This window comes from Gymnodraco acuticeps, unplaced genomic scaffold (genome assembly GCF_902827175.1).
Source record: "Gymnodraco acuticeps unplaced genomic scaffold, fGymAcu1.1, whole genome shotgun sequence".
In the NCBI taxonomy this organism is placed as follows: Eukaryota; Metazoa; Chordata; class Actinopteri; order Perciformes; family Bathydraconidae; genus Gymnodraco; species Gymnodraco acuticeps.
This window is the reverse complement of record NW_022991716.1, coordinates 18,417-34,289: the sequence shown is the minus strand read 5'-3', so window position 1 is coordinate 34,289 and position 15,873 is coordinate 18,417. Positions and strand designations below refer to the sequence as shown.

Below are 15,873 nucleotides of genomic sequence, written 5' to 3'. Positions count from 1 at the left end.
AAAAATTAAATAAATACAAAACACAGTTTAAAGGGGAGTGATTAGTCAAATGTGCATAAATAAAAAGAAAGAATGCTAACTAGGTAACATAAGATAAGAGAGAGGAGTTTATAAAACAAACCAGTTTAAATGATTTGTTATTGGTTGAGATCTTATTTAAAAGTATAGAGCTCTGTTTCATGAGTGTTGAGAGCTGTATCCATGAATCCCTTCATGTTGCTCTCAAAGTGCACCAGATCGATGCTTTTAACTTTTTTAAATTATTGTAAAGTAAAAGTAGCTCATGACTTGTTTTATTTTTTGAAAGTAGCTCTCATCCTAAAAAAGGTTGAAGACCCCTGGTTTATATGTTAATATTTCAAAAAATCTCCTGGGGGACAATCCCCCCCAGACCCCCTGCTGGGGTTGGGTTTGCAGCATGTCTCGTTTTTCACATGTGGTGAATTTGCAGGATTGGCCTTTTTATGTTTTACAGATCAGCTTTGATTAGAAACTTGATGACCATCATCTGATTAAACTTTCTTTAAAAGCATACTTTAGTTCTGTGAAGGGATATACGGGATATATGCACTGTTAGTTTCTCTGAGCAGCGTCTGCCTCTCTCTGAATGGCTGTAAATGTGTTCGTGCTGCTCTGAGAGGGTACAGACTGGATAAGCGTGATAGAAATGCAGTAAATTGTCCATGTTTTTACACCATGACCTATAACTATGATCTGTTCTGACTTTCTGGCAGGTGGCCTGTGCATTATTAACCTGCTGTGTTTAATTAAAGCATCAATAAAAACAATAGCAACAGTGGAGCTTAAAGTGTCTTATCGTATACAGTGAGTGTGTGTAACCGATAGATATGAATCAGAGCCACCAGTGCTTTGACTCTGTGAGCTTCCAGAGGCCTGTTCTACGAAGCTGGTTCAACCTAACCTGGATATGTTTGAGTTAGCCGGTTGGCCTAATCCAAAACATACGCGCTCTCGCTAAACTGTACTACGACGCAGGTTACCAAGTGGATCGCTCAAGCCAGCCGTGTCCTATCTAGTTAGGTGTTCACATGAAAGGGGTGGTATCTGGAGCATTCGACCAATCACAGACATGGAGAAGCGCACTGACAGCGCAGCGTCATACTTCCTGAATGAAAAGTGAACTATAATATTAGACATATGAAGAAGTTAAACTTTAAACATCCATGACTTAAACACTTTATCCAGGATCAAAGCCACAGAGCTGCACCTGCAAGGTGAACACAGCTGGGAACAGAACAAGTGTTTGAATGCGTACATTAACAGGTTTATTATATCACTGCCCCGTCTAAGACACGATCTGACTTTCATTACATTTGACTCGAGTGTTTCCTCAACTTAATGTGTTGCTTAAAATAATACTTCTGCATCCAGTCTGTGACGCTGTGAGTGTTGCACGGCCAGATACGGCTCAGCTGACTCAGATCAGAAAATATATGATACATTATGAAGTGATATGCCGCGGACTGTACTTAATGTTACTCTGATCCGGTTACTTATGTTGTGGCAGATATTTAAGTAAGCTTTCTTAACGCTAATGTTATAATAGTCAGATTGCTCTGAAGATGGAGTTGATATTCTATTCATGTTCACGTTCACACAGTCGGTGATTTTTGCCGGCCGTCTTTCCTGCAACGGCAGCTTTTCTGTATTTCCTTTCTCCTGTAATATGACTTGATCGCTTTAAACTCCGCACACTGAGCTCTGATTGGTCAGCAGGCAGTGCTTTCACTGAGTTGAGCTCTTAGCCTGCAACCTAAACTGGTCCCGACCAGGTTAGCCGCTAAGCATCAGTTACCATGGAGATCTAGCCTGCTAAAAAGAGAACCAGCGTCGTAGGACCGGAAATCCCAGAAGTTATCTTGCTAAACGAAAATCCTGCTTCGTAGTATACCCCCCTGGTCGGGACCAGGTTAGGTTGCAGGCTAAGAGATCAACTCAGTGAAAGCACCGCCTGCTGACCAATCAGAGCTCAGTGTGCGGAGTTTAAAGCGATCAAGTCATATTACAGGAGAAAGGAAATACAGAAAAGCTGCCGTTGCAGGAAAGACAGCCGGCAAAAATCAGCGACTGTGTGAACGTGAACATGAATAGAATATCACCTCCATCTTCAGAGCAATCTGACTATTATAACATTAGCGTTAAGAACACTTACCACATATCTACCACAACATAAGTAACCGGATCAGAGTAACATTAAGTACAGTCCGCGGCATATCACTTCATAATGTATCATCTCCTGATCTGAGTCAGCTGAGCCGTATCTGGCCGTGCAACACTCACAGTGTCACAGACTGTATGCAGAAGCATTATTTTAAGCAACACATTAAGTTGACGAAACACTCGAGTCAGATGTAATGAAAGTCAGATCGTGTCTTAGACGGGGCTGTGATATCATAAACCTGTTAATGTACGCATTCAAACACTTGTTCTGTTCCCAGCTGTATTCACCTTGCAGGTGCAGCTCTGTGGCTTTGATCCTGGATCAAGTGTTTAAGTCATGGATGTTTTAAAGTTTAACTTCTTCATATTTGACTAGTATTAAAGTTCACTTTTCATTCAGGAAGTATGACGCTGCGCTGTCAGTGCGCTTCTCCATGTCTGTGATTGGTCGAATGCTCCAGATACCACCCCTTTCATGTGAACACCTAACTAGATAGGACACGGCTGGCTTGAGCGATCCACTTGATAACCAGCGTCGTAGGACCGTTTAGCGAGAGCGCGTATGTTTTGGATTAGGCCAACCGGCTAACTCAAACATATCCAGGTTAGGTTGAACCAGCTTCGTAGTAGGCTATACCCCCCTGGTCCCGACCAGGTTAGCCGCTAAGCATCAGTTACCATGGAGATCTAGCCTGCTAAAAAGAGAACCAGCTTCGTAGGACCGGAAAGCCGGAGTTTTCCCTGAATTTAGCCGCTAAGCGAAAATCCTGCTTCGTAGTACACCCCCCTGCATGGTGCTCTCACAGGTGGTAGAACAACACTTTTTTTAGGCCTGTGCACAACCAGCACACACCTCTCCTCCCTCTCCGTGTGTGTGTGTGTCTGTGAGAATCTGTAAGCATGCACGGATCATTTCATGGGTAAAAAAAGGCCATCTTCTGAGGGATGTTTTTGATGGCTTTGAAGAGCTGCTCGATTACTCAAAAACAAAAAACAACTGTTAGTGTGTTCATGCACCTGGCTGCCAAAGAGAAACATGCAGTTTGACCAAGGGCTGATTTCTTTAGTGAGCAGAGAAGGAGAAAGACCTGGAGCAAAGAGAAGGAACTCAAATGAAGAAGCATTTCAGTGCAGAGGAGACTTCAGAAGTAACCTTGTAGCCTTCTTCTGCCAGCGAGCTGCAGGACTCATCTGAAGAAGACACAAGGTTCGAGGGGGGTCTGACACAGAATGCTCTCTGGAGTCCAGCCTTTCTTGGAGTTCCTCTGATCTGAAAGTGGAGAGGACACTGAGGGTCCGGCCCACCATCCACCACCACGGGGGGCTTTCTTCTCACAATCTGTGAGGACACCCTGGTTTTCCCCAGCTCCTGGGAGAACAACCTCCGTTCTTCTCTGTCCCCTCTCTGTGGACCGGACCCTCAGTATTGCTTTGACTTGCTGGTAGTTGTCTTAAGTCAATATAATGAGATAGCTAAGTCATTATATTGACTTAGCTAAGTCATTATAATGAGATAGCTAAGTCAATATAATGAGATAGCTAAGTCATTATAATGAGATAGCTAAGTCATTATAATGAGATAGCTATCTCATTATAATGAGATAGCTAATGACTTAGCTATCTCATTATAATGAGATAGCTAATGACTTAGCTATCTCATTATAATGAGATAGCTAATGACTTAGCTATCTCATTATAATGAGATAGCTAATGACTTAGCTATCTCATTATAATGAGATAGCTAATGACTTAGCTATCTCATTATAATGAGATAGCTAATGACTTAGCTATCTCATTATAATGAGATAGCTAATGACTTAGCTATCTCATTATAATGAGATAGCTAATGACTTAGCTATCTCATTATAATGAGATAGCTAATGACTTAGCTATCTCATTATAATGAGATAGCTAATGACTTAGCTATCTCATTATAATGAGATAGCTAATGACTTAGCTATCTCATTATAATGAGATAGCTAATGACTTAGCTATCTCATTATAATGAGATAGCTAAGTCAATATAATGAGATAGCTAAGTCAATAAAGAGATAGCTAAGTCATTAGCTATCTCATTATAATGAGATAGCTAAGTCAATATAATGAGATAGCTAATGACTTAGCTATCTCAATATAATGAGATAGCTAATGACTTAGCTATCTCATTATAATGAGATAGCTAAGTCAATATAATGAGATAGCTAAGTCAATATAATGAGATAGCTAAGTCATTAGCTATCTCATTATAATGAGATAGCTAAGTCATTATAATGAGATAGCTAAGTCATTATAATGACTTAGCTATCTCATTATATTGACTTACAGGATTTTTTTTTTCTTTTCCTGTGGCGCTAACAGGCTTCCATATTTTTCTTCTCAGAATTTTTTTCAGAACTAATAAAATAACTACTTTTGGTCGGATCTCAAAATGTTGTCACATTTCCAAATTTTAGAAAAAGATTATTCGTATTTTTTCTGTCAGAACAGTCAGAGTAAAAAATCTAAATTAAAGGATTCTCTTGTTTTCTGAAAATACTACAGGATTTGGATTTCATCTCCGATCCCAACATTTTTTTTTTTACAAATTTGGAAACGTGACAAGATTTAGAAAACTCACCAGAACAGAGAATTCTGAGATTTCCAGAAAAAAAACTTCACAATTTTTTTCACAGAACTCAGAATTTAATCTCAGGATTCCAACGCGGCCCTTATCGTTTCCCGCACTGTGTTAACTTATGCACCACAACAAGTTATTTGTAAAACTTGCCAATACATCTGATTCAGATTGGGCTCATTTTAATCAGCTAACCTAACTGGGCTTTTTAACCCAGAACCTCCTCTACTTCCTGAATGCAGCGAGGGCTTTTTCCACTTCCTTCAACCTGGTCCTGAGCGCCGTGTCCTTCGTCTTCAGCGCCAGGAGGCTGGACCTCATTCTCCTCGTCTGCTGACACTTTATCTTCATCTTCTTGTGAGCCACAGCGAGCTGTTGCCGCGCCGCCTCTGCTCTGCGCTTCAGAGTTTTGGGGGACTCTGAGATGAAGTAGCAGTGATCTCTCCACACTGACATTTGCTCCTGTTTTTTGGGGGTGCGGGGAGGAGATGTTTGGGACCCTCTGCTTGTCGTTCCCTCGATCAAGTCCTCAGATGCGCCCTGGACCACAGCGACTGGCTTCTTGACTATGTTTTGTGTTGAAGGTGAAGCAGCAGGACGAAGACGAAGAGACGACGGCTTCACTTCCTTTCTTTTCTTCTCGCCTTCAAAGGTGAAAATGGTCGGCACCGCGGTGGGCTTCAGCCTCCTCTTGCCCTGCCGGAAAACACAGAACAAGTCGGTATCCTTAATTATATTAATAATTATAACTTAATTCTTCAAGTTTGTATTTTGTTGGTCGAACGCACTTATTGTAAGTCGCTTTGGATAAAAGCGTCAGCTAAATGCAATGTAATGTTATATACACATGTACTTATACACTATCGTATGTATTGTAAAATACATGTTTTTTATTGACGAACAATTAATTTAATTCTTAACTGTCACAAAACTCAAATAAAGGGATGAATAAAGTATTCTAATTTTTATCACAGGATTTTGTTTTTATTTGACAATTTATGATGTTTGTGTTCTTTAAATTAAAAGGTCCCCTTTTATTCTGTTTTTCATCAATATATCACAGGTCTCAGATATATACAGAGCCTGTCTCTGATTGGCTGAAACACCAAACAGATCATTGCAGCATTACCCATAATCTCCTCTGTTTCAGCCCTGTTTCCAAAGTGCTGATTCTCTGTCTGTTACTTTAGATGAAAATAAGGAGCCCCTCCCCACGCCCCTCTGAGAGAGGGGACACATGTTGATGTAGAAGAGACATGAAGAAGAGGGGACACATGTTGATGTAGAAGAGACATGAAGAAGAGGGGACACATGTTGATGTAGAAGAGACATGAAGAAGAGGGGACACATGTTGATGTAGAAGAGACATGAAGAAGAGGGGACACATGTTGATGTAGAAGAGACATGAAGAAGAGGGGACACATGTTGATGTAGAAAGAGACATGAAGAAGAGGGGACACATGTTGATGTAGAAGAGACATGAAGAAGAGGGGACACATGTTGATGTAGAAGAGACATGAAGAAGAGGGGACACATGTTGATGTAGAAGAGACATGAAGAAGAGGGGACACATGTTGATGTAGAAGAGACATGAAGAAGAGGGGACACGTGTTGATGTAGAAGAGACATGAAGAAGAGGGGACACGTGTTGATGTAGAAGAGACATGAAGAAGAGGGGACACGTGTTGATGTAGAAGAGACATGAAGAAGAGGGGACACATGTTGATGTAGAAGAGACATGAAGAAGAGGGGACACATGTTGATGTAGAAGAGACATGGAGAAGAGGGGACACATGTTGATGTAGAAGAGACATGAAGAAGAGGGGACACATGTTGATGTAGAAGAGACATGAAGAAGAGGGGACACATGTTGATGTAGAAGAGACATGGAGAAGAGGGGACACATGTTGATGAAGAAGAGACATGAAGAAGAGGGGACACATGTTGATGTAGAAGAGACATGAAGAAGAGGGGACACATGTTGATGTAGAAGAGACATGAAGAAGAGGGGACACATGTTGATGTAGAAGAGACATGGAGAAGAGGGGACACATGTTGATGTAGAAGAGACATGAAGAAGAGGGGACACATGTTGATGTAGAAGAGACATGGAGAAGAGGGGACACATGTTGATGAAGAAGAGACATGAAGAAGAGGGGACACATGTTGATGTAGAAGAGACATGAAGAAGAGGGGACACATGTTGATGTAGAAGAGACATGAAGAAGAGGGGACACATGTTGATGTAGAAGAGACATGGAGAAGAGGGGACACATGTTGATGTAGAAGAGACATGAAGAAGAGGGGACACATGTTGATGTAGAAGAGACATGAAGAAGAGGGGACACATGTTGATGTAGAATAGACATGAAGAAGAGGGGACACATGTTGATGTAGAAGAGACATGAAGAAGAGGGGACACATGTTGATGTAGAAGAGACATGAAGAAGAGGGGACACATGTTGATGTAGAATAGACATGAAGAAGAGGGGACACATGTTGATGTAGAAGAGACATGAAGAAGAGGGGACACATGTTGATGTAGAAGAGACATGAAGAAGAGGGGACACATGTTGATGTAGAAGAGACGTGAAGAAGAGGGGACACATGTTGATGTAGAAGAGACATGAAGAAGAGGCTGTTGATGTAGAAGAGGGGACACATGTTGATGTAGAAGAGACATGAAGAAGAGGGGACACATGTTGATGTAGAAGAGACATGAGGAAGAGGGGACACATGTTGATGTAGAAGAGACATGAGGAAGAGGGGACACATGTTGATGTAGAAGAGACATGGAGAAGAGGGGACACATGTTGATGTAGAAGAGACATGGAGAAGAGGGGACACATGTGATGTAGAAGAGACATGAAGAAGAGGGGACACATGTTGATGTAGAAGAGACATGAAGAAGAGGGGACACATGTTGATGTAGAAGAGACATGAAGAAGAGGGGACACATGTTGATGTAGAAGAGACATGAAGAAGAGGGGACACATGTTGATGTAGAAGAGACATGAAGAAGAGGGGACACATGTTGATGAAGAAGAGACATGAAGAAGAGGGGACACATGTTGATGTAGAAGAGACATGAAGAAGAGGGGACACATGGTGATGTAGAAGAGACATGAAGAAGAGGGGACACATGTTGATGAAGAAGAGACATGAAGAAGAGGGGACACATGTTGATGTAGAAGAGACATGAAGAAGAGGGGACACATGTTGATGAAGAAGAGACATGAAGAAGAGGGGACACATGTTGATGTAGAAGAGACATGAAGAAGAGGGGACACATGTTGATGTAGAAGAGACATGAAGAAGAGGGGACACATGTTGATGAAGAAGAGACATGAAGAAGAGGGGACACATGTTGATGTAGAAGAGACATGAAGAAGAGGGGACACATGGTGATGTAGAAGAGACATGAAGAAGAGGGGACACATGTTGATGTAGAAGAGACATGAAGAAGAGGGGACACATGTTGATGTAGAAGAGACATGGAGAAGAGGGGACACATGTTGATGTAGAAGAGACATGGAGAAGAGGGGACACATGTTGATGAAGAAGAGACATGAAGAAGAGGGGACACATGTTGATGTAGAAGAGACATGAAGAAGAGGGGACACATGTTGATGAAGAAGAGACATGAAGAAGAGGGGACACATGTTGATGTAGAAGAGACATGGAGAAGAGGGGACACATGTTGATGTAGAAGAGACATGGAGAAGAGGGGACACATGTTGATGTAGAAGAGACATGAAGAAGAGGGGACACATGTTGATGAAGAAGAGACATGAAGAAGAGGGGACACATGTTGATGTAGAAGAGACATGAAGAAGAGGGGACACATGTTGATGTAGAAGAGACATGAAGAAGAGGGGACACATGTTGATGAAGAAGAGACATGAAGAAGAGGATTTTGCATAACAGGTGACCTTTAAGTGTAACAGTGTAGAATCTAGTGCCATCTAGTGGTGAGGTTGCAGAGTCTCAACAAAAAAAAAGGATATTCACATTATCAGATTTTTACTACACAAATATCAAAGTCAAAATAATTTACATTAAGGAATTCGAAAGAAAGAAAAAGCCATCAGATAAAATGTGTCTTGATTATTGTGCTTTTTGCCCAATGAGAAACACTCAAAATGTTATTGCAGGGAAGTAGAGAGAGTCAACAACTTTGATAGCGTGGCAAATTATTTTTGAGATTATTAAACATGTATTAATACAACATTTTCGTTTTCTGAATATCACAGTTTTTTTATCCCAAATGCCACCTGATTAACTTACTGGAACATTTATAATTGTTTGGACATTATACTTGAATGTTCACAAGATGTTGGCAGGAGCAATAAGACGTGATGTTGGCACAGAGTGGCGTCATGATCACAGACATTGTGATGTTATTGTTTCCAGGCATTCAGATGAATTTAAACCGAACAACAACCCCTGTGTTTCAGCAGCTTTCCGCACTAAGTACAGAGGGCACAAGTACACACATCCTTTACTCAAGTAGAAGTACAGATACTCGTGTTTTAAAATACTCTGGTAAAAGTAGAAGTACTGACTAAACTTCTTTCCTCAAGTGAAAGTAAAGAGGCTTTGAAGTGTACTTCAGTAAAAAGTACCCATAGCTAGCAGCTGTTTTAAAGAGTACCTGACCTCCCTTTATATTAATAGAACAATAAAGTCATTGTTAGCTAATGAATGTTTCCATGCTGAACAACGGCAACATGACAACGTTTCCATTGGTCCCTCTTCTTTAGAGAAGACCAGGAAATGATGGATACACGGATCGTGTTCAAATCAATAGGCACGCAATGACTCTAAAGAATAATGATCACGCACCAAACACACATTCAGACTAAAGGAACCAGCTGTTTGGGAAATGAGAGAAGTAGAAAGTACAAGTATTTGAGTTCAACATGTAAGAAGTAGAAAGTACAGGTATTTGAGTTCAACATGTAAGAAGTAGAAAGTACAGGTATTTGAGTTCAACATGTGAGAAGTAGAAAGTACAGGTATTTGAGTTCAACATGTAAGAAGTAGAAAGTACAGGTATTTGAGTTCAACATGTAAGAAGTAGAAAGTACAGGTATTTGAGTTCAACATGTAAGAAGTAGAAAGTACAGGTATTTGAGTTCAACATGTAAGAAGTAGAAAGTACAGGTATTTGAGTTCAACATGTGAGAAGTAGAAAGTACAGGTATTTGTGTTCAACATGTAAGAAGTAGAAAGTACAGGTATTTGAGTTCAACATGTAAGAAGTAGAAAGTACAGGTATTTGAGTTCAACATGTAAGAAGTAGAAAGTACAGGTATTTGAGTTCAACATGTAAGAAGTAGAAAGTACATGTATTTGTGTTCAACATGTAAGAAGTAGAAAGTACAGGTATTTGGGTTCAACATGTAAGAAGTAGAAAGTACAGGTATTTGAGTTCAACATGTAAGAAGTAGAAAGTACAGGTATTTGAGTTCAACATGTAAGAAGTAGAAAGTACAGGTATTTGGGTTCAACATGTAAGAAGTAGAAAGTACAGGTATTTGAGTTCAACATGTAAGAAGTAGAAAGTACAGGTATTTGTGTTCAACATGTAAGAAGTAGAAAGTACAGGTATTTGAGTTCAACATGTGAGAAGTAGAAAGTACAGGTATTTGAGTTCAACATGTAAGAAGTAGAAAGTACAGGTATTTGAGTTCAACATGTAAGAAGTAGAAAGTACAGGTATTTGAGTTCAACATGTAAGAAGTAGAAAGTACAAGTATTTGGGTTCAACATGTAAGAAGTAGAAAGTACAGGTATTTGGGTTCAACATGTAAGAAGTAGAAAGTACAGGTATTTGGGTTCAACATGTAAGAAGTAGAAAGTACAGGTATTTGAGTTCAACATGTAAGAAGTGGAAAGTACAGGTATTTGGGTTCAACATGTAAGAAGTGGAAAGTACAGGTATTTGAGTTCAACATTTAAGAAGTAGAAAGTACAGGTATTTGGGTTCAACATGTAAGAAGTAGAAAGTACAGGTATTTGAGTTCAACATTTAAGAAGTAGAAAGTACAGGTATTTGGGTTCAACATGTAAGAAGTAGAAAGTACAGGTATTTGAGTTCAACATGTGAGAAGTAGAAAGTACAGGTATTTGAGTTCAACATGTAAGAAGTAGAAAGTACAGGTATTTGAGTTCAACATGTAAGAAGTAGAAAGTACAGGTATTTGAGTTCAACATTTAAGAAGTAGAAAGTACAGGTATTTGGGTTCAACATGTAAGAAGTAGAAAGTACAGGTATTTGAGTTCAACATGTAAGAAGTAGAAAGTACAGGTATTTGTGTTCAACATGTAAGAAGTAGAAAGTACAGGTATTTGAGTTCAACATGTAAGAAGTAGAAAGTACAGGTATTTGTGTTCAACATGTGAGAAGTAGAAAGTACAGGTATTTGAGTTCAACATGTAAGAAGTAGAAAGTACAGGTATTTGAGTTCAACATGTAAGAAGTAGAAAGTACAGGTATTTGAGTTCAACATGTAAGAAGTAGAAAGTACAAGTATTTGGGTTCAACATGTAAGAAGTAGAAAGTACAGGTATTTGGGTTCAACATGTAAGAAGTAGAAAGTACAGGTATTTGGGTTCAACATGTAAGAAGTAGAAAGTACAGGTATTTGAGTTCAACATGTAAGAAGTGGAAAGTACAGGTATTTGGGTTCAACATGTAAGAAGTAGAAAGTACAGGTATTTGAGTTCAACATGTAAGAAGTAGAAAGTACAGGTATTTGGGTTCAACATGTGAGAAGTAGAAAGTACAGGTATTTGAGTTCAACATGTGAGAAGTAGAAAGTACAGGTATTTGTGTTCAACATGTAAGAAGTGGAAAGTACAGGTATTTGAGTTCAACATGTAAGAAGTAGAAAGTACAGGTATTTGAGTTCAACATGTGAGAAGTAGAAAGTACAGGTATTTGAGTTCAACATGTAAGAAGTAGAAAGTACAGGTATTTGAGTTCAACATGTAAGAAGTAGAAAGTACAGGTATTTGTGTTCAACATGTAAGAAGTAGAAAGTACAGGTATTTGTGTTCAACATGTGAGAAGTAGAAAGTACAGGTATTTGAGTTCAACATGTAAGAAGTAGAAAGTATAGGTATTTGTGTTCAACATGTAAGAAGTAGAAAGTATAGGTATTTGTGTTCAACATGTAAGAAGTAGAAAGTACAGGTATTTGTGTTCAACGTGTAAGAAGTAGAAAGTACAGGTATTTGAGTTCAACATGTAAGAAGTAGAAAGTACAGGTATTTGAGTTCAACATGTAAGAAGTAGAAAGTACAGGTATTTGAGTTCAACATGTGAGAAGTAGAAAGTACAGGTATTTGAGTTCAACATGTAAGAAGTAGAAAGTACAGGTATTTGAGTTCAACATGTAAGAAGTAGAAAGTACAGGTATTTGTGTTCAACATGTAAGAAGTAGAAAGTACAGGTATTTGTGTTCAACATGTGAGAAGTAGAAAGTACAGGTATTTGTGTTCAACATGTAAGAAGTAGAAAGTACAGGTATTTGTGTTCAACGTGTAAGAAGTAGAAAGTACAGGTATTTGAGTTCAACATGTAAGAAGCAGAAAGTACAGGTATTTGAGTTCAACATGTGAGAAGTAGAAAGTACAGGTATTTGAGTTCAACATGTAAGAAGTAGAAAGTACAGGTATTTGAGTTCAACATGTAAGAAGTAGAAAGTACAGGTATTTGTGTTCAACATGTAAGAAGTAGAAAGTACAGGTATTTGTGTTCAACATGTGAGAAGTAGAAAGTACAGGTATTTGTGTTCAACATGTAAGAAGTAGAAAGTACAGGTATTTGTGTTCAACATGTAAGAAGTAGAAAGTACAGGTATTTGTGTTCAACATGTAAGAAGTAGAAAGTACAGGTATTTGGGTTCAACATGTAAGAAGTAGAAAGTACAGGTATTTGGGTTCAACATGTAAGAAGTAGAAAGTACAGGTATTTGTGTTCAACGTGTAAGAAGTAGAAAGTACAGGTATTTGTGTTCAACATGTAAGAAGTAGAAAGTACAGGTATTTGAGTTCAACGTGTAAGAAGTAGAAAGTACAGGTATTTGAGTTCAACATGTAAGAAGTAGAAAGTTCAGGTATTTGAGTTCAACATGTAAGAAGTAGAAAGTACAGGTATTTGTGTTCAACATGTAAGAAGTAGAAAGTACAGGTATTTGAGTTCAACATGTAAGAAGTAGAAAGTACAGGTATTTGAGTTCAACATGTAAGAAGTAGAAAGTACAGGTATTTGTGTTCAACATGTAAGAAGTAGAAAGTACAGGTATTTGAGTTCAACATGTAAGAAGTAGAAAGTACAGGTATTTGAGTTCAACATGTAAGAAGTAGAAAGTACAGGTATTTGAGTTCAACATGTAAGAAGTAGAAAGTACAGGTATTTGTGTTCAACATGTGAGAAGTAGAAAGTACAGGTATTTGTGTTCAACATGTAAGAAGTAGAAAGTACAGGTATTTGAGTTCAACATGTGAGAAGTAGAAAGTACAGGTATTTGAGTTCAACATGTGAGAAGAAGAAAGTACAGGTATTTGAGTTCAACATGTAGAAAGTAGAAAGTACAGGTATTTGAGTTCAACATGTGAGAAGTAGAAAGTACAAGTATTTGAGTTCAACATGTAGAAAGTAGAAAGTACAGGTATTTGAGTTCAACATGTAAGAAGTAGAAAGTACAGGTATTTGAGTTCAACATGTAGAAAGTAGAAAGTACAGGTATTTGGGTTCAACAGGTAAGAAGTAGAAAGTACAGGTATTTGAGTTCAACATGTAAGAAGTAGAAAGTACAGGTATTTGGGTTCAAAGTGTAAGAAGTCAAAGTAAAAAGTCGTCAGAAAAATAAGTAGTGGAGTAAAGTACTGATACCAGAAAAATGTACTTAAGTACAGTAACGAAGTATTTGTACTACTTCCCACCTCTGACTTAGTATTATACATTTAGAAATCTATCTGTGTAATAATCAGCACCTTCTTAAAGGGTTTATACTCATTGTCTTCGAGGAACTGATCCTTCTCAAAATGTGCGCTGCAAAGACGGGAACTGATGGACGGGCTCCAGTTCATAATCCTCAAGTTCCACAGCCATGTTCTCAGCCTGATGCTGTCGGAGAAAGGAAATCTGTGGGAGAAACAAACAGACTTTACTTTATACAATGACACCTTATATAAACAAATTAACCCAATAAGACACTCAAGTGAAATCAATTAGCACTATTTATCAGGAAAAGGCTGATAAAATAATCAATATTCAAATCCACCAGCTACCCTGCAGTATACAAAGTACTTCAAACTAGCTGCACCTTCACCAGCTTTGAGAACACTTTCATGATCAATCATTATAAAACATATCATATTATTCTGAAATGGACCAATCTGCACAACGACTACTTTTACTGTCTTTCACTATATTTAGATGAGAATACTTTTCTACTTTCACTTGAGGAACATTTTGAATGCAGGACTTTTACTGTAACAGAGTATTCCTACACTCTGGTACTTCTACTTTTACTCAAGAACAAGATCTGAGTACTTCTACTTTTACTCAAGTACAAGATCTGAGTACTTCTACTTTTACTCAAGTACAAGACCTGAGTACTTCTACTTTTACTCAAGTAAAAGATCTGAGTACTTCTACTTTTACTCAAGAACAAGATCTGAGTACTTCTACTTTAACTCAAGAACAAGATCTGAGTACTTCTACTTTTACTCAAGAACAAGATCTGAGTACTTCTACTTTAACTCAAGAACAAGATCTGAGTACTTCTACTTTTACTCAAGTACAAGATCTGAGTACTTCTACTTTTACTCAAGAACAATATATCAGTACTTCTACTTTTACTGAAGTACAATCTGAGTACTTCTACTTTTACTCAAGTACAATCTGAGTACTTCTACTGTTACTTAAGTACAGATCTGAGTACTTCTACTGTTACTCAAGTACAATCTGAGTACTTCTACTGTTACTCAAGTACAATCTGAGTACTTCTACTGTTACTCAAGTACAATCTGAGTACTTCTACTGTTACTCAAGTACAGATCTGAGTACTTCTTCCAGCTCTGACTTATTGATTGATATGAATAGAGAAACCAATGAAGAGTTGATTACAGAAATTGAGCACATGTACTTCATTATATCCCATCACTGAAGGGCAGCAATACAGCTTTGATGCGTATAGTTTGCAGAAAATGTCATTAAAATAAAAAAAACAATGCTAATTGCAAACTCTGACGTCATCAGCTAGTGTTTGTTAGCTTGGTTAGCTCGGCCTCATTTTTCATGCCATCGAAAGCCAGCTGAAACAAAATCAAGAAACTTACCGGAAAAAACTAACACCGGAACGCTTAGAGGATCTATTATTACATCCCATGGATGAACAACTCATTTTGTAACCGAAATAAATTCCAGACAATAAGAAGAAGAAGATCTGCTCCGGGTCCGAAAAGTGAAGCCAATACGGAAGTGCCCTGGTTTTTCATCTTCTTCTTTGGTTTTTCTGGCAGGAAGCAAACCAAGTTGTAAGGTGCATACCGCCACCTGCTGTATCGGAGTGTCATGGCAATATACTGTATTACTGATTAAAAGTGGAAGTACTCAGATCTGTACTTTAGTAAAAGTAGAAGTACTCAGATATTGTACTTTAGCAAAAGAAGAAGTACTCAGATCTTTTACTTGAGTAAAAGGAGAAGTACTCAGATATTTTACTTGAGTAAAAGGAGAAGTACTCAGATCTTTTACTTGAGTAAAAGTACAAGTACTCAGATCTTGTACTTGAGCAAAAAATAGAAGTACCAGAGTGTAGGAATACTCTGTTACAGTAAAAGTCCTGCATTCAAAATGTTCCTCAAGTGAAAATAGAAAAGTATTCTCATCAAAATATAGTGAAAGTAGCGACAGTAAAAGTAGTCATTTATATTTCACATCATTCATCCACATCTGTAAAGTAACTAAAGGTATTAAATACATGTAGTGGAGCAAAAGTACACCATTTACCTCTGAACTGTAGTGGAGTAGAAGTACAGAGTAGCATAACATTGAAATA

At 38.4% G+C, this 15,873-nt stretch overlaps 1 protein-coding gene across 1 annotated transcript; it reads right to left on the bottom strand.

The window, feature by feature from the left end:
- Positions 1-4,752: 4,752 nt before the first annotated feature.
- Positions 4,753-15,329, bottom strand: LOC117534720 (THAP domain-containing protein 1-like). The gene is made up of 3 exons (XM_034198963.1): positions 15,152-15,329; positions 13,802-13,952; positions 4,753-5,491 (listed from the first exon to the last, which is right to left on the bottom strand). The coding sequence occupies exons 1-3, from the start codon at positions 15,214-15,216 to the stop codon at positions 5,021-5,023; spliced, it is 687 nt and encodes a 228-aa protein (XP_034054854.1). The 5' UTR covers positions 15,217-15,329; the 3' UTR covers positions 4,753-5,020.
- Positions 15,330-15,873: the final 544 nt, after the last annotated feature.